Source organism: Dipteris shenzhenensis, chromosome 1 (assembly GCF_047967505.1).
Source record: "Dipteris shenzhenensis isolate YYH24624 ecotype China chromosome 1, Dip_SZ_1.0, whole genome shotgun sequence".
Classification (NCBI taxonomy): domain Eukaryota; kingdom Viridiplantae; phylum Streptophyta; class Polypodiopsida; order Gleicheniales; family Dipteridaceae; genus Dipteris; species Dipteris shenzhenensis.
In genome coordinates, this window is record NC_141596.1 from 23,487,657 (window position 1) to 23,510,241 (window position 22,585).

The 22,585-nt window shown below is 43.3% G+C and overlaps 1 protein-coding gene across 2 annotated transcripts in view; it reads left to right on the forward strand.

Moving 5' to 3' along the window:
* The window catches only part of LOC147905566 (GRF-interacting factor 1-like), a 31,374-nt gene extending 19,808 nt beyond the window's left edge, over positions 1 to 11,566 (forward strand). For both annotated transcript variants that reach the window (XM_087373390.1, XM_087373382.1), the window contains exons 3-4: positions 10,545 to 10,623; positions 10,748 to 11,566. In XM_087373390.1, coding sequence (XP_087229516.1) covers positions 10,545 to 10,623; positions 10,748 to 11,278 — 610 coding nt within the window. In that variant the 3' untranslated portion in view covers positions 11,279 to 11,566. The remainder of the gene's footprint in view (positions 1 to 10,544; positions 10,624 to 10,747) is intronic.
* The last annotated feature ends 11,019 nt before the right edge of the window (positions 11,567 to 22,585 follow it).

Consider the following 22,585-nt stretch of genomic DNA (forward strand, 5'->3'; position numbering starts at 1 on the left):
CATACACCTGCCCGTACTGATGCTGATGTGATCACGCCTGTCCACACAGCCCTTCTTGCTGGTTTCCCTGTGCAGTCCTGTCCTCTCCATCCATGGACAGTGCTGTACCATTTCTGCCCACCATGGTGGCCCTGATCTGCCAGGTAGTTCCACCCTTTCTCTGCTGCCCACATGGTAGCCCATGTGCTGCCCATGTGGCAGCCCCATGTCCCATTCTAGTATCCTATGGTCCACCCCCCCAATGCATTCCTCATTTGGGGGCTCACAAGTGGGGAGGTGACCAACCCTAACCCAACACGAACACCTCCGAACAGCAGCCCTAACCTCCTCTCAATTTGCTGGCTCAACACTCCCTCCACGTCTCGGGTCTCTAGCCAACTGTGGCTCTGATACCCTGTGAGAAGTGCAGAGGAGCTGAACAGTGAACTGGAAAGGAGAGAAAAAGACGAGAGACTGCAAGCGATCTCAAGACAAAACCACACAGCTGCTGGGGAAAACCTCTGCTCATATAGGCACCAAAATGCTCCACACTGAGATGATCACAAGTGAGGGAAGGGGGGCCTACATATAGGCAGCCACCCCCCTAGTTGGCTGGTCATCTTGGCCGACCAGCAGGCCGACCCACCTACTCTTAGGACCGACACCCTCTGCTACATATAGGGTCTGTCCCCCTGGCTCTAGAGCCAACTGGGCTGCTCCCAGTGGCTGACACTCTCCTGCCCTATAAGAGGGCTGCTGCATAGCCTCTAGGGGCTGCTGACCACCATGCTCCACACTGCCCCACCAGGAGTGTCACCACAATGTAAATATCCTAAGTCAAAGTACAGTTGACCATTTATTTGATCATAATTAAAGAGTTTTATATGTGTTAATTACGGTCAAAGAGTTATTTTAATGGTCAAAGGATTGACTACGGTCAAAGATACTTGACTCTAGTCAAGTAAACCTGACTACGGTCAGAGAGTGTTGACTTCGGTCAACAAGACTTGGCATGCGCCAAGAGGGGTTAACCCCGGTTAACCAAGATGTGCCAACCTCGGTTGGAGAGACTTGGCTATAATTAAGGCGCCTTGACCTTGGGTCGAAGCTCTTTAATTATAATCAAGAGTGTTGACTCCGGTCAATCAGAGAAAATATATATATATATATTTATATATATATATATATTTGTTTTGATGTGCACATGTGTTCAGTGGGGACGCCCACCGTGACTAGGATTAGTCCACAGTGTGTTATTTGCATGCAAAGTGCCAACAATTAATGGGTACCATGGTGGTGCGCTTTTAATTAATTGTTGCAGGTACTAGGAAGGATTATTTTTCCTAAGCGAAATGGGAGCCTGACAAGCATCTAGGAGGCGGTTCGTGTGACCGAGAGCTTTGAAGACTCCCGAATGGCCCTTAGAGGCTTGTAATAGATTTTAGTCTAGATTTTAAACAAGTGGCAGGTTGCCAATTTGAATGGGGCTTGAAGCTCTTGTAAAAAAAGGAATTCTTTTCACGTTTGGAGAGAGACTTACGAGACAGCTTGAAGCTGAACTTCTGTAATGGATTTTCTGAAATGAATAAAGACCTTCGGGGGGGTCCAGCCCGACAATTTGTCCTGGGCCCTAGTGTATGTTCAGAGAGAGGGAGTGAGGGAGAGCCTTTGGAGCATGTAATTCCGTCGTTGACGTGAAGCTATTGCTGTTTTTCCACACTCAGTGCTGTTTCGTCAATTACGGTTGTATCGTCAATTATCGGTTGTATTGGTATCAGAGCGAAGGTTCATAGCCTCTCAAGGCTGTGACGATTCTAGCAAAGGAGCTTAAGAGGAGCTAGCTGGTAGGCCTGCGGACGATTGACGAAATGTCTTTATTAAAAGCATTAACGAAAAAGGCAGCCGGACAGACGGGAGTCACCGGGTGAAGGTTTTGCATCGCCAATCGATGCTCAATGCTATGCTTTATAGGCGCTTGCGCTGAATTGGTGATTTGTAATCTGTTTCGTTGGGCAGCCCTCGTCGAAATCCTGAGCCATAGTCGACCACAGGAGAAATGATGGTTCTGACGTAGAGCTAACGCGAAGCAAATAACTATGCGTGAAGTGATGCATAAAGAGGCTTAAGATATCTAGTGGAAAGCCCACGTAGGGTGCCGTGGAGATTTTCGCAGGTGACGAAGGCGCTGTAGCGTGAGTCGCGAAAAGAGGCGTGGAGGTAGTTGTAAACCACCGCTCCTGTGCAAACGCAAGATTGACGGTCACCAAGGCGCGACGCGCGACGACGAACAGACTATGACCAAAGTTTGGGCAGGTTTGCAGGCGCTGACGTGGCGCGGGACACGTGGCAGAGGTCTTGCAAGGTGCTGATGTGGCACACGTGTGTAATCTGACACGTGGCAGGTGACGTGGCAGACACGTGTGGATTCCTGACGTGGCAGTACAGGTGGCAGTCAGCTTAGATGCTGACATAGCACTGACACGTGGCAGACAGGTGGTAAAACTGTGGTTAGTGTAAGTCTGGTTAGCTGGACTTTGATCAGATGTCCAGTTAGTTGGCCCAACCAAACCAGACCAGAGCAGAACCAGTCTGGTCAGTTTGACCAGACAGTAACTATCCAGTCACAGACTAACCAGACCAGAACCAGTTAGTCTGGTTAGACTAACTAGCAGTTACTCCATCTGGTTACTGTTCTTTCAAAAAAAAAAAAAAAAAAGACAGTTGCAGAGACAGTTTTGGCTATCAATTTTCTCCTGCCTGTCAGACTTTTACTGTCAGAAAAGTAGCAGAAAACCAGAGAAAAGCAGAGAAAACAGAGATTTGCAGAAAAAAGGGTATGCATGCCTTTGAGCAGTAAAAAGAGGGAAAAACAGATGCCTTTTGAAGCCATCTGCAGCAGCCAGAAAAGGGCAATATAGTTGATGATGCTTTGGCAACTTCCAGTACTGGCATAGATTGTGAATGCAAAACACCTCTTGTTGAGGTACTTTTTCTGTTGGAAAAGCAAAGGTAGTGTGCATTAGTTACTTGCACAGTGTGAGAAAATCTGCAGATCTCAGAATATGGATCAATCACCTATCCAGTGGGATTCTCAAGATAGGGATGTGCATCCAAGACAGAGGAATGTGCCGCAAACTCAACAAGAATTTGAACAAATGGTACGCACTCGTATACAAGAGCTGGAAAATCTTAAAAGGGATCCCAGGGCTCAGCATTTGTTTCCATTAGAGGCTATGCCTAATCCAGTATATGACGTGCCAATGCCAGAGGCACACTCTCGTGTACAGTCTGAGAGAGAGAGATCTCATAGATCTCATAGGAGACGGTCCCATAGTAAAAAGAGATCGAGGCGTCATCACCGATCTCCTAGTCCATCACCGTCTACCTCGAGTTCGACTTCTGTGTCTTCTTCTTCCTTATCAGATAAACCATCCAGGAAAAGAAGGAAACACGAGAAGTCTGGGAAGAGAAAGTCTTCCAAAGCGACCAGGGAATTTAAAGAGGGAGGAAAATCTGTTAAGTTTATGACCTACAATGGACAGTATGGTCATACAGACAAAGCATTGCAGTTTATCAGACAGTTTGATGCTGCATTCGGTACAGAGAAATTTTCAGAATCCTCCAAGTTAAGAATGGTCAGCTTACACTTGACAGCAACGGCTAGTGCATGGTGGAGTGCACTGACCACAGATGGGTCAGCCCCAAGAAAGTGGAAGGGCTTCAAGAAAGCCTTCTACGAGCAGTTCATGCCTAAACAGTTTAGAGACCATGTTCTTCAAGACTGGGACAGCTTGCACATGGATGCAGGAGATACAGTGGACGGGTACAACCAAAAGTTCTGGGATGCTTATTTGCAGGTTGCACCGTTCAAAAAGATCTCCAAAGGTACCCAGATGAGAAAGTACAGAGCAGGTCTCACTCCAAGAATTCAGGCAGTAGTGAATGCTTTGGGGGCAAAGAATATTCAAGATCTCATGCATTCAGCCTCAGTAGCGAGTCTTGTGCCGCTACAAGATCCATCTACAGTGCCATCCTTGCATGCAGGACGTGCTGATAAAAAGAAAACTGATTTTCAAAAATCAGAAAAGAAAGAGTCCCCTAAGGCTGAAAAGAAAGGGTTTCAGCCTCAGAAGCCGAGGGGTACTCAGTTCTCAAAGACCTATAAGGGCAAATCTCTATTCACCCCTGAACAGATAGCGGAATTCCGTAGAGATGGGAAATGCTTCATGTGCGGTAAAGAGGGGCATGTGGCTGCCTAGTGCCCAGAAAAGCCTTCATCATCGAAGGGAAAAGAGGCAGAGAAGCCACGAGGACCGCAAAAGCCAATGGCGGGGGGTATTCCTGATATACTGGGTCATGCTTTGAACCCAGAAGAACGAGAATTGCTGCTATCATGGGGCAAAGTTAGAGACCAGCAAGCGCTAATTTTATTTGATCCAGGGGCTACTGATAATTTCATATCAGAGGATCTCGCCCTGAGGCTGGGAATTAAGACGGAAGAGTTAGGCAGGGCTTTGGATGCTGATCAAATGTTTTGTGGGAATCCTGTGCCAGTTACTCCCTTGATAGGGAAGCTCCGTCTACATGTTCAGAGTTATGTGGATCAGGAAGACTTCTTCATTTCTCCACTGAAACATTATGATGTAGTTCTGGGGATGCCTTGGTTTCACCGCAAGGCAGTGAAGTTGACTCTTCCTGAAAGAGTGCTGGAATTTGTGCATAGGGGGAAAAATCAGCGTGTAATTGCCAGGAATAAAGGGGACACTATCCCCATTGTATCTGATGTTTCATGCGGTAAAGCAATAAAGTCTGCAATTTCTGCGTACATGGTTTTTGTAAAAGAAAAAGAGAATGATATGCATGCTGAAATGAATGATGCAGACAAAAATAAGTTTCAGTTTCTTGTAAACTTTAAAAATTGCTTTTCTGATGTTTTGCCAGGGGAGTTACCCCCAGAGAGACCAGAAGATCATCAGATAGAGTTAATGCCTGGTAGTGAGCCACCAAACAGACCCCCTTATAGAGTCAGTGCGACTCAGAGAGAGGAGATTATGGCTCAGGTACAGGACTTGCTGTCCAAAGGCTTGATTCAGCCCAGCTCGTCTCCTTTTTGTTCCCCTGTACTGTTAGTACAGAAGAAAGATGGTTCATTCCGTATGTGCGTCGATTATCGCGCACTGAACAAAATGACCATCAAGAATAGATTCCCTATTCCGCGCATTGATGATGTCCTGGATCAGTTAAATGGAGCTTCAGTTTTCAGCAGGATAGACTTAAAGAGTGGCTACCACCAAGTGAGGATACAGCCTCAGGATGTGCACAAGACAGCATTCCGCACTACATTCGGGTTGTATGAATACTTAGTGATGCCTTTTGGGTTGACAAATGCTCCAGCCACATTCAATAGAATAATGGATCGCATCTTCCGGAAGTACAGGCATTTTACGGGTACTTTCTTTGATGATATCTTAGTTTTTTCTAAGACAGAGGAAGAGCACAGAGAACATCTTGCTATAGTGTTTCAAGAGCTGAGAAATCATCAGCTCTATGCAAACAGCAAGAAAAGTGAGTTCTTCTTGGAAGAAATCCACTATCTGGGGCATATAATATCCAAGAATGGGATACAAATGGATCCAGCGAAGATCCGTGCCATCCAGGAATGGCCAGAGCTGAAAACTGTGCATGAAGTTCGAAGCTTTTTAGGCTTGTGTTCTTACTACAGAAGATTTATCAGACATTTTGCTGATATCGCAGCTCCATTACATGACCTTACTAAGAAAAATGCAGCCTTCACCTGGGGATTATCACTGAAGAAAGCATTCAACACACTCAAGGAAAAGTTGACTACAGAGCCTATTCTGGTAGTCCCGGATCTTTATCAGTCTTTTGATGTTGATTGTGATGCTTGTGGAGAATGTGTTGGGGCTGCATTGCATCAGAATGGTCATGTAGTAGCGTATGAAAGCAGACGACTTCGGGATGCGGAAAGATATTTAGGAATCTATGAGAAAGAGTTATTGGCTGTAATTCATGCTATCCATACCTGGAAACATTATCTTTTGGGTGCAGATTTTACTGTCAAAACAGATCACCAAAGTCTAAAATACTTTTTGACTCAGACCAAGCTTTCAGAGAAGCATATGAAATGGGCAAACATGCTGTCAATGTATCATTTTCAGATTGTCCATACTCTAGGAATTCGGAACAGAGTGGCAGATGCCTTGTCCCGAAGACCCCAGGTCAATAATGTAACTATTGCATATCATCAGGACCTGGAAGGCATGAGGGAACAATATGCTCATGATTCTGATTTTGGTGAAATTTTACAGCAGATGCAAGAAGGACAATCTACCAGTCACTATTCCCTGAAAGATGGGTATTTAATGAAAGATGATTGCCTATGCATCACCCAGGAGATGAGGAAAAAGATTTTGGGGGAATGCCATGCACCTCCCTATGCTGGACACAGAGGAATTACAGCAACAACTCTAGCACTAGAGAGGTATTTCTTTTGGCCAGGAATGCGGAAAGATATACATCAGTTTGTTACTGAATGCCTTACGTGTCAGAAAATGAAGTATGATAGACAGAAGGCACCTGGCCTACTTATGCCTCTTCCCGTGCCTCAGGCACCATGGGAAAATATTACAATGGACTTTATTTTTGATTTGCCGAGATCAAAGTCAGGGAATGATGGGATTTGGACTATCATTGATAGATTCAGCAAGCAAGCTCATTTCATTCCGGTTCGCAAAACCATAAAGGCAGATCATATGGCTAAGCTGTTCATGGCACAGATCTTTAAACATCATGGTATGCCTAAGTCCATTGTTAGTGATCGAGATCCCAGAATGACCAGTCTATTTTGGAGAGCTTTATTTGATAACATGGGGACGAATCTGAATTTCTCTTCTTCTTTCCATCCCCAGACAGATGGTCAAAGTGAAGTAGCAAATTCTACCATTTTGGATATGCTGAAATGCTACGTGGGTGACCAGAGTTCAGACTGGGAAAAGTACCTACCCTTAGTAGAGTTTGCTTACAATAATACAGTACATAGCTCTACAGGGAAAGCCCCTTTTGAAGTCATATATGGAAAGGCGATTTTGCCACCTATATTGAGGACTAAAGATGAAATATTTGCAGCTGATCAGTTTGTAAGAGACCTCCAGACAGCTTACAGCCAAGTCCGGACAGCAATTGAAAGGTCTCAAGAGAAACATAAAAAGGCTGCAGATAAACATAGGAGACAGCTAGATCTCAAGGAAGGGGACTGGATACTTTTAAGGTTTGAAAAAGCTAGGCTCCGCAAGTTTAAAGGCAAACAGAAAGTGTATGCAAAGTTATCTCCTAGATACTATGGCCCTTTCAGGGTTACAGAAAGAATAAATGAGGTTGCATACAGATTAGCATTGCCAGAGCATTGGAGGATTCACAATGCATTCCATGTGAGTCTTCTAAAGAAATTTCAGGGACCAGAGCCTACAGAACCAGTATCAGAAGATCCACCAGAAGTGGATGAGCTGGAGGAAGTCCTTCAGCCAGAGCAAATTGTGTACCATACTGTACGTAAAGGCCCTCAGGGTAAGGAATTTTGCAGGTATCTTGTAAAATTCAAGAATTATACGGCATTAGATGCCAAGTGGATGGACGAAGACATGTTATCCGATCATCCACAGCTTTTGGATGTTTACAAGGAAGCTTTTCAGTTGAGGTCAACTGAATAGAAGCCGAGGGGATGTCACCACAATGTAAATATCCTAAGTCAAAGTACAGTTGACCATTTATTCGATCATAATTAAAGAGTTTTATATGTGTTAATTACGGTCAAAGAGTTATTTTAATGGTCAAAGGATTGACTACGGTCAAAGATACTTGACTCTAGTCAAGTAAACCTGACTACGGTCAGAGAGTGTTGACTTCGGTCAACAAGACTTGGCATGCGCCAAGAGGGGTTAACCCCGGTTAACCAAGATGTGCCAACCTCGGTTGGAGAGACTTGGCTATAATTAAGGCGCCTTGACCTTGGGTCGAAGCTCATTAATTATAATCAAGAGTGTTGACTCCGGTCAATCAGAGAAAATATATATTTATTTATTTATATATATATATATATTTGTTTTGATGTGCACATGTGTTCAGTGGGGACGCCCACCGTGACTAGGATTAGTCCACAGTGTGTTATTTGCATGCAAAGTGCTAACAATTAATGGGTACCATGGTGGTGCGCTTTTAATTAATTGTTGCAGGTACTAGGAAGGATTATTTTTCCTAAGCGAAATGGGAGCCTGACAAGCATCTAGGAGGCGGTTCGTGTGACCGAGAGCTTTGAAGACTCCCGAATGGCCCTTAGAGGCTTGTAATAGATTTTAGTCTAGATTTTAGACAAGTGGCAGGTTGCCAATTTGAATGGGGCTTGAAGCTCTTGTAAAAAAAGGAATTCTTTTCACGTTTGGAGAGAGACTTACGAGACAGCTTGAAGCTGAACTTCTGTAATGGATTTTCTGAAATGAATAAAGACCTTCGGGGGGGTCCAGCCCGACAATTTGTCCTGGGCCCTAGTGTATGTTCAGAGAGAGGGAGAGCCTTTGGAGCATGTAATTCCGTCGTTGACGTGAAGCTATTGCTGTTTTTCCACTCTCAGTGCTGTTTCGTCAATTACGGTTGTATCGTCAATTATCGGTTGTAAGGAGACCTAGGTGGGAGACCCACAGGTCGGCCCACCTCTGCCCATAAAGGGCCTCATAGGAGTGGGGCCACAGCACCAAGGGGTGGCCACGCAGGGAGGCCCCCCACACAGGCCATTACAAAGCACCTCCATATGGGCTGCCACGCGGCAGTAAAAGGCCCTGGACAATAAAAGGCCCTGGACAATGGCGCCCTCCTGGGAACATCTTCCTACCCTGAGCCACCATGGGCTGCCCTCAGGTGGGGCCACCACAATGGCAGATCTGCCCTCAGCCCTACACTAAGCTAACCTCACCGGGGGCCTGGGGGGGGGGCACATCTACAACAAATGCCCTCACTCATGACCTAACCTAACCATGTGACATCAGGAGATGCTGACCTCCAACACTAAAAGCCTCACCTCCACTGATGGTAGTCACATTTGGGTCCAATCTTTAATCTATTCTGTGTCTATGTGTGTCCTGCTTCCTCTCTAACTATCCTGTGTGCACTCTCTTCCCCATATTCTCTCTCACTCTTGAACTATTGCAACGTTTCTTTCTGCTACTCCCGTCAGACAAGAAGCCTCTGTTTGCTTATGATCGGGTTCTACTCGTGGATTCGTCTAAAAGAAGTGGGATTTAAATATCAGCATGTGTTTCTCAGTATGTATTTGACGTTGTACAAGTTCAGTCACAGTCCATGCATACACTTGGTCCCCTTGGCCATCTTCAGATGTAAAAGCTCCATGCACTATGATCATAATGTAAAATAAATCGTAAAATGAGTAGTTGTGAATGCAGAGAAGAGTTGCAAGGCTCTAATGGCCTTTACATGTTGCTTGGAGCACGGCACCTAGCGATCTAGACTCTTGTGGGTGTGTACAATCCAATCCAAGTATCTGTCTCCAAGTCACTCCTGGACCTAAAGTGAACATTGCAGTCTTGTAGTCTGATTGCAAAATGTCCAAAGAGGACGACACTATCCTTACGGATAGAGTATAGAAGGATGGACGGCTTGACTAGTTATGCTGTGACTGTCATCTTTGCAGGATTTAGAAACAAAGGGCTCTTAGTTAGCACACATCCTTGGCTGGTCGACCTTTAACATAGATCCCCTTATTTTTCAATGGAGGGCTTATCACAGTGCCTTATTCCAAGTACTGGAGAAGCCTGTGGGCAGATTACCAGTGTGCAAACTCACTGCAAAACCTTGGAATCATATTAGGGGGGTATCGCTATCAAATTGCTTCTCTGTGAGAACCCCACAACACTCGTATACTCTTGCATGCTGGTGTATAGTTCCCCAACTTTTCATAGAGGTCAGCTGTGGACGGGAGCCTAAGCTCAAAATATATTAAACAACCTGGGCAAGGGTTTCTTCCTGAGTGTATGAGCAATCTTTCGCTATTGACCCTGCTGCGAAAGGAAAAAAATGTTAGTGTCTAGATTAGCAATAACTTAACGGCCTTGCTGGTGAGATTTGCAGGATATGTTTCTGATCCATACAAGGCCCTGAACAATCTGCAAATGCATTTCATGGTCTTATGCAATTTATGTAGTTGTAAGCCAGGTGAGAACAGAAGGTAGAAAGTAACCAAAGTTCTGCCGTGCTTTGGAATTTTAAGTCAAGGTAATCGATCTTGCATATACAGAGATGACTTGAGAATGTTCATGTTAGCATCCTTAGTTGCAGGTGAATAGTGCAAAATAGTAGACAATTGTATGTTATGCAGATGAGGGTTGTTAGATGAGCTCCATAGTCTATATCCATGCTGCTGTGTCTGGATAAAAATTTCTGGCTTTTTTCATAAATGAATGAAATTTGCATAGAATTGAATATGAAAGTCTAAACTAAAGTTGCCAATGACATTGATGAATTCGTAAATCATAATGCAGATATCAGGCAAGGTTGCAGGCAAATCTTATGTACTTGGCCGCCATTGCTGACTCACAGCCTCAACCACCACCTGTCCAGGTTTTCTGCCGGTGTTGTGGTTGCTTGTTTTGACTGTTTATTTTGTCAAACAGTTTAACATTTAGCGCGTAAAACTTTGCAAGTGTATTAATGGTTCAAATCATGTGTCTTTGTCATCTCGCAGGTTCCTCAAGCTGCAGTTATGCAGCCTGGACTGCATTATATGGCTCATCAGCAAGCTCAGCAGCAAATGGCACAGCAGTCCCTTATGGCTGCAAGAAATCCCCTTCAATACACACAACAGTCACTTTCATCACTGCATCACGCTCAGCAGCAGCAGCAACAGCAACAGCAACAGCAGCAACATCAGCATCATCATCACCATCAGCAGGCCATGTCAGCACAGCATGGAATGAACTCAGGTGGAAACAATAGCCTGACTGGTCTCCCTTCTGAGTCAGGCATGGGAGGAAATAATACCCTTAGTTCTTCAAGTTTCCCAGACTTTGGCCGTGGTGGAAACACGGGAGATGGCTTGCAGGTAAGCAGGGGTTTAGGTGGGGAGATGCGAGGAGGAAATAAGTTGGATGTAGGGTTAGCTGCAGATGCTGCTCATGGTACTTCTGGAGGTGCAAATGGAGGTGGTGGAGCAGGACATACCTCAGATGAGCCAGAGACATCATATCTGAAGGGCTCGGAAGAAGAGGGGAACTGATTAGATCTAGTCATTGCACATTTGTGAACTTCCTTTCTGTCAATCCTAGTATGGTTGAGGTTGAAGTTTGTGCAGATGCAGGCAACTTTGTTCTTGCTGTGTAGTGCGTTATGCACTCGGACTATAAAACTGGTTCTCTGGAGTGTAGTTTTAAGTACTTTCATGCTGGAGTGTCCTTGATTTAGATTTGGTGTTGCAGGATGTCTTGAGTTTAGAAAAGACCGCATGTACGTGATTATATTCAAATATGGAGGAATTTTATTGAAATGTAGTGCTTGATTTTGACAATACATATCTAAGTTACCCTTGCATGCATTATTGCCTAATTGTACCATTTTCCTACTGCCATGTGACTGAACATTCTTTTGTCTCTCTTTATACTTTTGCATGCCCTACACGAATCGGTCTACGCGTATCCAAGGCTTCTCTCTTATATAGCGGTTCAATGCCTTCATCATGCCACTCCTTCAGAATCGATAGATGAAGAACAAGCATATGATGTTGCTTTCAAGGTTTTGTCATGATGTTACTCCTCATTTGATAAAGGGTAAGAATATGTTATTAACACTTTGAATCTGCTTTGTTACGGATCTAGGACATGAAAGAGTTTACACGGACTGGGTTAAAGTAGGAACAGACCCGTTGTAATGTTTAGGCACAGTCATAGTGTTACCTTGTGTGAGGGAAGTAAAGGTCTTGCTGATTTCTTTGGCAGTACCTTGGTTTTATAATCACACGGAGTTGTGGAGACTAGGCCATCGATTGTTTTTTCATGTCTAGTGATCCAACCCCATTGTGAAGGCCTCGTTAGATAATGGCAACCGTGTGGCGTGCATGTTTGACCTACCATTGGTGAATGATGGTCCTTTGAACATGCTTCTAAAATAGGAGAGAACATCATATTCAATATCAGATTAGGAAATGGAATAAAAGCTGATTCACTGGAAAGCATCATAGGGCATGAGATGTACTCATGGTTGGACACAACGGCTTTAGATGGCCAAATGAAATCAAGGTTTTCCAATGATTCATGGCTGAAATGCTATAGGAATTTATGGCATGGATGTGGCTTCCTTATAACTCTATTGGTTTTTGGGTCCAAAGAAAACTGCTTTGATCATGTTTGAAATTCCTCAAGCACAAAGTTGTTGGAATGCTCCAAGGTGTGTGGTCTTGTGCATTCTCCAATGTATGCGGGATATACTCTCTCAAAGGATGTAACCATGTCTGAAAGAGCAAGAGAGACGTCACCAAAAAATTTAAAAACTAAAGAACATCAACCAAGTCAAAACCTATTGTAGGCTCCTTGAAATCCCTCCAAAGGCTCATGAGTTAGGAATGTCGCTGTAGGAAGTGTTAGGAATGTTGTATAAAGTTCTATCATTACCTTCTCAATAATCTATTTGTGATCGCCATGCATTGGTATATCTCATCAACAAAACATTCATGCAATCAACCTAATGCATTGGGTATTGCTATTGCAAGATTGATGTTTATAAAATCTTCCATACGTGAGGAAGCACACTTTGAAGAACAAAACAATTGTTGAAATGCTCAAGTATTTGCAATTGAAATGTATGACACCAAACATGAAAATGTTGATGAACCAAAGGCAAAATTGCATTAAAAGCTTAAAATTTATTATTATTGTAGGTGAACTATACGAGAAAGTAGGTAGGATTCCAAGCAATTGTGCGCTCATACAAGAAACACTAACAATACTTCAAATGGCCCATAAAGAGTTTTGGATGGGGAGATCAATTATGCCAGTCGTAAAACTCTACATTCGAATACGGAGGAGATAGGGTTGGATGGAGGACGGTGACGGTGAGGGTGATGGTGACCTGCGTCCCTCGCAATCTACGCACCCTCCACTCTCTCTCAGGCGTGTGTATGGTGCCCTCCTTGCGTCATTCTTGTCTCACTCAACTCACACTTTGCCAAATACGACTCATTGAGAATCCCTCGTTTTGCATGCAAGATGTTATAGTGGCTGTGCTCCTCATTCCCTCTTTTGGAAGAGACTACTTCGACCCTGACTTCAAAGACCTTGCTGCATTTTCGCCGCTAGTAGACAACTCGATTGTGCTTTCCCAGATGAATGTCGAAGATGGATACAGAGATGCTCGCGGAGGTAGCAGACTTGGAAGGCCCTCACGTCGTGGTGCTCTCAACACCGCAGCAGCGTCTTCTAGCCGCCCTAGTCAAGCTTCAGCACCCGGCGCCTCGTACGCGGGCGCTCTTCAACAGAACAGAGGGGGCTTCTTCTCCATCTCCTTCAGAGAAAAAAAAAAACATTATGGCCACTCCCGGACAAGCGGGCGTACAAGAAAAGCGGAAGGGGACCCAAACCGTAGCTAAAAAGTCGACGCAAGAGGAAGGCCAACCGACTAGTAAGATCCCAGGCAAAGGTGACGCCTCGCCCCCAATGGAACAGAAGCAAGAGGTAATGGCCAAATTTTCTTTGTCAAGTTCCCATCACTACATTGATGAAATGGTATCCTAGATCTAAAATTGAACTTCATGGGGCACTAAGCTTTGCAAGCATGTGCATAGAGAAACTTTGTGGTGCTTCTCATTGAGTTGTCTTGTGATTTGCTTGCCATAGCCACCATTGTACTTATAAATGGCCACAAAAAATCAAGATGCCATGTTTTAGATGGTTGCAATATGGGTTGGAAAGGCATTTAATTGATGGTAATAGCCTACAAGTGACGTTGTAAGATTAAAAGCATCTTTGAAGAGAAAGAACTATCATGATCCAAGTTGCATTACCTTCCTTGTATTGACACCCGTGGTAACCAAAGCTCTCTTTTTTTTTTTTTGAAAAATGGGTTGATATTATAAACAGTTCAAGTGATATACATTGATGGTTCACCACAAAACCGCATTTCTACGTATCTCAAAACAACTAAGAAGAAAGCGTGAAGTCCATAGTCTCATAGTAAATAGAATCCTTGAAGTGGCACTCTTAATTAAAGGTTCTGACGATGCTCCAGCTTGTGGTTCTTGATTTCAGCAAAGAACTGCACAAGGTTGTTGTCATAAATCTTTCAGGCCTACTAACCATTCAACAAAGAGAAATTCTTCATCAATAATCTTATCATTAAATAAAAAATCATTCCTGGCAATCCACATAAACCATAGTGCATGCACTCGTACTAATGCCCAACATGAGTGTTTAACTTTAGAAGCATCTCCAAGCAAAATTGCCTTCCAGTTGACAAGCTCTCCTATTTGCATTTGGACTCTCTTCCAGACTTTCCTCGCTGACGAGCAAGCAACGAAGAGGTGAAATATGTCTTCCCGTGTGTCATGGCATCGCCGGCAATTACCGTCCCCTTTTCCAATTCTGAGGCCTCTTGCGTTGGTCCATACAATTTTCAGTATCACCAACCACAGCAGCGTCGACATCTTCTCAAGGATTGCCTTGGCCCAAATATAGTGAAATCTCTGCTTCCAATGCAGTGTCGAGTCAGAGGTGTTCCAACGAGAATTTAACACCAAAATCAACTCGTAAATAGAGTCATACAGAGTAGGAACACGGAGAAGATGGGGAGTGAGGATCCTGCTAAATTCTAAAGTATAGTTTAGGACTGAGCCACCCTTCCATTGAGTGTTTCCTTTCCAAAGAGCTATTTTGTTGGTGACAAAGATAGCGTCTTGGTTCGTCAGTCTAAATTCTCTACAAATTTCAAGAAGGGTTTTCCATCTAATCTGATCCCTATGCCATCGCTGCCCCCAGGATTGAATGCCCTTGTTGGACAAGACGCAGGCTCTGGTAAAGTCAGTGTTGCTGAGTAGAGCTTTTCTATGTATCACAGATGCCAAGATAGAATCGAGCTTCATGAAAGAACCTTTGCCAGAGAAAAGAAGTTGTGTTTTGACAGATTCAAGTGCTCTCCATAGTGACCTCCATAGATCATTGCCTTTAGTGGAACAAGGTTCGGGACAGAAGACCGCAAAAAGAACTGGATAGTTCTTCCATCGATTTGCCTTAACAGGATGAATGTGTTTGAAGTTACAAGCAAGGAGCCTGGCCCAATCCATTTGCAGGTTCAGAAGGACCTTGAGAATCTTAGTCGCTGCTAATTTCGCCGCCGTCTGCTTTATATTGATCACTCCCAGGCCCCTTTCACTCTTTGACCACATGCAGAAATCCCATCTTACCTTGGATATAGCCTCCCCACAGAAAAGACCTACATTTAGTTATGAGTTTATCAAGTGCCGCTTGACTAGGGTGCCAGTAGGATAGGTAGAAGATGGTAATAGGGTAGAGGCAATGATTGAGTACCATCCTTCGTCCTGCCAAGTTGGAGTGAAAGCCTCCTCACTTTTCCAGTTTTGAACTAAACCTATTAAGTACCCATTCCCATCTCTCTTTTATTGCAACATCAAAGCCCATGGGTATGCCTAACAATCTGAAAATAGTACCTTTTTGAATCAGCTGGCAACCCAACTGCTCCAACTCATCTTGGGTTTTCCCGCTACTAGTGCAATACCCTGTTTTACTATGGTTAATGAGTCGAGCCAGAGGCTAGATAGTAAATGTTCAAGCATTCCATGACTTCACTCAGGTCACGAGTAATGTTCCTAAGCATTAGATTGGTATCATCTTCAAATTGCTGCATCACCATCTGTTTGCCATTGGGCAACTCAATTCCTTTAAGGGATCCCTCAATAGTCTTTTCAATCAGTATCCAGGCTAAAGAGTCAGCAGCAATAGCATAAACTAGAGAGGCAATGGGACACCCTTGCCTAATTGATCTTCTCAGCTGGAAGACATCTCACCATTGATGCAAACCTTAGCCGTGGCATTGGACAGTAGTAACTTGATTGTGACACAATAAAATTTGGTCCCAGAGCCATGGCTGACAAGGATTGCAGAAAAAAGGTCCAGTCAAGCCTATCATATGCTTATCAAATTCAATTTTGATGAAGTGGAAATCTTTCTTAGATTCTCTGGTGTGCTCATATCCTTCCCAGACATTGACAATAGCCTCTAGGAGGTGTCTTCCTTTTATGAATCCCTTTTGCTCTTGTAGGATCCATCTGTCCATCTTGTTCTAAATCCTTATTGCTAAAGCCTTGGCAAAGATTTTGTAGCTACAATAAAGCATCGTCAGAGGTCTCCAATTCTTTATAAGATCTTTTCTTCCGTCTTTTGGGATAAGTTTAACTATCCCATTGTTTAAGTGTTCAGGGAGAGAGCAGGTGGATATACTTTCCTACTAAACTTCAAGTAGTTTGGGGCCTATCCAGTCCCAAAAGACCTTGTAGAATTCTACAGGTAAGCTATCCTCTCTAGGAGTTTTGTCATCTTTCATTGATACCATTCTTCCTTGAGTTCTCCAAGGTTAGAGGCGCTTCCAAGCTCTGATGATCGAGACTAGTGAGAACCTTCTGTCTTGAGGCCTTGCATCTAGCTCTTGCTTGCATAACTCCATCATCTACCTGCGTTGTTTGTGAGAGAATATTCTTAAAGTGATCAACAATGTACTCTCTGTTCTCGGTGTCCGATTGAGCCCAAACATTTTTTCTGATTTCTAGGAGTGGGATTTCCTTTGCCAATCTCTTCCTACGTATAATCTTAAAGGTCTCCTTTGTTAGCCTATCTAGCTTGCCAACCCAGCACCTTCTGGTGTATAGCTTAGCAGAAGAGTACCTTAAGCTTTCAAGTCTAGCTAGATCATTATTTGCGAGACAGAGTTCCTCCTGCGCTTGAGTGTCACAATTACGAGCTTGGGCTTCAAGAGGGTCAAACCTTTTCTGGACATTGAGAATCCTTTGACGTCGGACTTTATATCTGATCTTTCTCGCCTGCTTAAACACTTCCTATGTTTTGATGATATTCCTCATCCAAAAGTCAGCAGACTCATCAATGAGTCTGGGACAGTTCCACAGCTCCTTCACTTTGTTTTGAGCAGTTCCCAGTTGGAAGAGTGAGGGATCCACCTTAAACGAGGATGGAGCCCTTTTTCCTGACCCAAAATCACACTAAAGGAGAAGTGGTTTGTGATAAAAAAATGCAAAGGTGGAAAATATTGTGCATTTCATATTAGAAGTGTCTTGGAGGAGCCCCTGGGAGAGATAAACTATGTCTAAGCAAGCCTCTCTTCTTGAGTCCCCAATCTGCCGGTTGGACCATGTGAATTCGCCTGATCCACAATTGTCCACCAAGTGGAGAGGATCCTTGAGATCACTCCAAGAGCACAATTCATATCCTCTTAAAGTGTTCCCTTTTCCCAACCATCTGTCATTGCTTGATTCGACCATATTGAAGTCTCCTAAGAGCACAACATTCCCTCCAAAGTTGGAAAGAGATTGCCAAGTGGTGCACCTCTCACGACAGCTAGTAGGAGCATAAACCGAAACTAACGAGAAGGAAATACGCTTGAGTAGGAACTTCAAAAGAATCCACCGATTGTCAGTGTCAACGATCACATCTAGAACACTCTGAGAGTAGTGTGACAAAATTCCGATTGCACACCCTCCTCTGCCATCCTCATGTGTTGTGTAAAACCAAGTTCTCCTCTTGTCCACACTCTTGAGTCGAGCCTCAAGAGCTTGACCTGTGGTTTTAATTTCTCGTAGAGCCAAAAAAGTTGACGAGATCGAGTTATCTCCCAACCAAGTAACCAGCATACCTGCCCTACTGGGGTCTGTCAGACCTCAAACATTCAATGTTAGAAAGGAAATGGGTTTACTTCCCATTCTTCTTCTATCCCTTTTTTGGCCTTGGGGTTTGGGCTACTTGCATGAGCTGCGGGACAATCTTCTCTTGCTATGAGCTGTAATAATAGGTTTGCCCTTCACTACTATATCTTTATTTGGCTAAGCAGGAAGAGGGAGATCTTCTTCAGAGTCATCTAAGTCCTCCGTGAGCATATCATCACTCTTTAGTACTTCATCTTCAAACTCCTTGTCCCAAACATCACCATGTTCTATGTTAGGAATGATCTGAGGACTAGGTTCAGGCACAGGTTCAACCAACGCTTCGAAAGCATTTTTCATTTGAATGTCAAGCGCAGCACTAGCTTTAGGTACCGAAGAGACTGCCGGTTTTGATTTAATCGGGCTGGCTGGGCGAGAAACAGTTTCTGCTTGCTTGGGAATCTCAGGCTGTTTGGGTGTCCATTTTTCATTTGGACCTTTGGGCTGATCAGAGTTGTTCTTGGGCTTGATTGATTTTAGCGGGCAGCTCTTAACTGTGTGGTCGAGTAGACCACACAGAAAACACGAGTAAGGGAGGTTCTTATAAAGAACCTTTTGTTCTCTTAGTATTCCTCCTCTCCGGTTAAGAATTACTATTGTATCAGGCAGTTCCTCTGCTACATCAAGTTGCACACAGACCTGGGGATTCCCTCTAGGATTGAGGAATTGTTCCCTTTCTACACTAACCACCTCTCCCCATTTATAAGTACAATGGTGGTTATGGCAAGAAAATCACATGACAACTCAATAATGAGAAGCAAAGAGGTCCCAAATACTCTAGAGCAAAGGTAATACAACTCCAAGCTTGTTAATGGTGTGGAGTAAGCCTTATTCAAATTCAAATTTAAAAAGCTGCACAGCAGCAGAAGGGGTTACACACAAAGATCTGGAGAAGGTTCCATGGTTAGGCAATGAAAAAAGGCAATGGAATGACTTAGAGCAAATAAGGTGAACCAAGAAAAATTGTGATTATCAATATAAAGAATCACATCCGAAATGCTTGTAAGAGGAAACCATCGTAGTGGGGCTCCTCCTTTGTAGATAGAGTACAAAAGGCACTTTTGAAAAAGAGTTTCGTTTTGTACTCTATTTGGGAGAGTGAAGGCACATGGGACAAGGGTTGGAACACCAACAATAGGGGAATAATTGTGAGGAGTTACCAAGGAAGAAAGGTAAAGGATTTAGAGTAGTAGAGAGTCAAAACTGGATCAAAAAGATTTTGTGAAGGAAATGGGAAAGGCAAACACAACATGGTGAAAGCCCCAAAACAAAGAAGAGCTTGCTCATAATGATCAAATTCATTAACATCATTAGCTTCCATTATGATTATCGAAGCACAACAATGGTGAAAGCCCAACAACAATGAAAAGCTTTCTTGTAAAGATCAAATTCGTTAACACCATTAGTTCCATGATGATGATGGTTCCCCCCCACTTGTGGTTGAGAAAAAGGATTTAAACAAAGACTATATTTGAAAGTAGTAGGGCAAGATGCTTCATGTGATAAAAAAAGGCATTTGTTGAAGAGTGGGTCCCCAAGAACGTCCACAAATGTGAAAAGCAAAATGGGTCAGTGAAGCATGACATTGAGCAAAGAAGTTGCCAAAGAAGAGCACATTTCCCATTTGATAATTGGAAACGAGAAATTTGGTCTCAACCAAGTCAAAGAAGAGATCAAGAAAAATCAAAGAGTTAGAGGCAACCATTGTAAAAGAAAACATGATGGAACATGGAGAAACAATTGCTCGATGGGAAGGTGAAAATGAATTTTCATGTTGTGATTTGAAAGAGCAAGCAATTGGATGTGCAAAAAAGAATTCAACAAGGAGGGTGATTGTTTAACAACATTAGCGAAGTGTGAGATGGCTACTTCCTTTGGTTGGAGAGCTCCTATGTGTAGTGAGCAAACCACAAGAGCATAAGAAGGAGAAGCTTCTCCCTAAGAAAAAAAAGGATCTAGATTTGGCAAGGATAGGGTGGCTTAAGAAGGGTGTTGACCCTCACGTTTATGAACATACATATCACCCTTTAAGGAAAAGCACTTTGTGCTTACTTGGCACCAACAACAATGATAGATGAAAGTGATTTTTAGGAAGGAGGCGATAGAGACAATGAAATGGTTGTGTATGATGAAATGGGCAAGCATGTATATCTCAATTCCTTCCCCAACACCTGCATTCATTTTGATAACCACCATCAACAACATAAGTGCCATTAGGTGCACTTTTATAGAAATCATAGGCATTGTGTTAATGCTATTATGAGGGGGTTCAATGAGCAGTGAATACATTGGTTTATTTGTTGCAAAGCAAGTAAAAATAAGAATATTGCTCCCAAGAAAGCATGGAAAGGTAAAAAGCCAATCAAATTCACCAATGATGAACATAATGAGTGAGTATCCATACTCAAGTTGAAGTCATAAGAACATATGAAATAAAAGAAGTATTTGATCAGTAATGTATCAGTAACGGGAGCTTAGAAGATATCCAAAATGGGTAAAAATACAATGGATTCTTCTAGATTACTCATGAAGGAATTGTGGGGTTAAAGGTCACTGTGCCTTAACCCCAGTTATGTACAATACTCAAACACATATATAAATGAATGAAAAAGAAGATTAGGGTGGTTCTGCACCCACCAAACTTGTCTGGCTCTCTGTCTCTCTCTCTCCTTCTTCCGTTCTTGCTTCCGTTGAGAGCACTCTCAACTGGTATCAGAGCCCGGGTGATCTAGCTGAGCGTGCGTGAATGCTTGGAAGCTCAGCAGCTCTGTGGGAGGAAGGAGAAGCTCTGTGGGAAGCTTTGTGGGTGACTTTACTTGCATCCGAGTGTGCAGAGACCTTGGAAGAACCTTTGGAAAAGTCACTTTGGCTTTACGAAGTGGTTTTGAGAGCCTGTTAAGAGCTTTCAAAGAAAAAGTCGTTTTTTGAGCTTTTCCCTGTTCCGTTCGATGACAGAGACTCCGTATTGACTTGTAGAGGCAACTATTGCTTGCTTTTGGTGTCCACATTACTTCAGGAGCCTGGAAACACCTTTATTTTTGAATCTGGGATCATTTCAGTGGATTTCTGACTCACTGTGTCAGTTTCTGCGTTTTTTGCCCGGGTGTTGGAACTCAAGTTTGGAGCAACCATTTGCAGATCTGTCAGTTCCGGTGGACTCAAGAGGTCCTAAAACTTCTATGTTGCTCATCATTCGCACTCCGATGGAGTTTACAAACAGCTCTGTTTCAAAAAACGTTTTTCAGTCCGTGTGTTGGACCCAGTGATTGAGACCACGGTTTCCAAAACCGTCTGTCCCATTGCGTTTCGGACGCCCAAAAACCCCTATCTATCAGTTCTTGCTTGATTCGGTGGAAGATTTTCAGAGTTATAAATCTCTGTGTATTCGATTTCGTCTCTCTGTTATGCATTTTTCATACTAAGGTTTTGAAACCTTAGATTTATGCCACATGGCAGTGGATAAGTGTTGACTCCCATTTCTCACTCATCGGTTGGGATTTTGGAGTTCTGGCAGAAGAGAGATATTTGCAGATTTTCTTGCTGAGTCCGATTATGCAATGGCGCCCATGTTTTGAAGCATCTCAGGTTCTATTTTCAGTAGCGCTCATTACCGTGGGACTATGATTTCTTGAGCATATCTTATGCAGATCACTCTGGTTGCAGTTTGAGCAGTGTGTGCGCTCATTTGTGATATGCATTGGGTTGCAATGGATGATTTATAGGCCATTTGGATGCATTGCGGTCCTTATTGGATGTGCTGATAGGCCCAAATTGCCTTGTGGGATGCTATTTTTTATGGACGCTTTGCACATGGATGCTATTTTATGTTGAGGGACAGCTTTGAAACATTGCAGGTGATGCACTGATAGTGCTATGCTCTCTTGGATGAGACATTATTGATGCATATGCCAGTGGACAGTGTTTATGCTTGAGTCATTTGGCACTTATTGGCATTTTCTTTTGGGCCAGATTTGCTCATATGGATGCATAGTATATGCACATGAGTCAGATGCATCTTTTGATGCTTTGAGCTTTGAGTTTTGGTGATATTTCACACTATTGTGGCATACACATTTGGGTGCACCTGGTATTTGGTGTGATTCTCTCTTGAGGCACTAGCATTTGAGATTTTGCTTTATTTGCATCATGGCATCCTCTTCCATGTCTGAAAAGGAGTTTTTCAACATTAAAAAGTTTGATGGGACAAACTTTTCTTTGTGGAAAGAACAAATAAGGGATGTGCTTATTCAAAAGAAGCAGATTAAACCCTTGGCAGGTATTGAAGCTAAGCCTGCGGATATGTCTGAGGATGATTGGAATGAGTTGGATGCATTAGCAAAGTCTACTATTAGACTTCATTTTGCAGAGTCAGTTTATTTCACAGTAGTAAATGAGCAGACTACGGAAGATTTGTGGAAGAAACTGTGTGCCACTTATGAGAAGGAAACTGCCTCTAATAAAGTTTACCTCATGAAGAGGTTGTTTGAGTTGCAGATGAAGGAAGGGGTCTCCATTGCTTCTCACTTGAATGAATTCAATATTATTTTCAGCCAACTTCAGGCTCAAAAAATGAAATTTGATGCGGAGACTAAG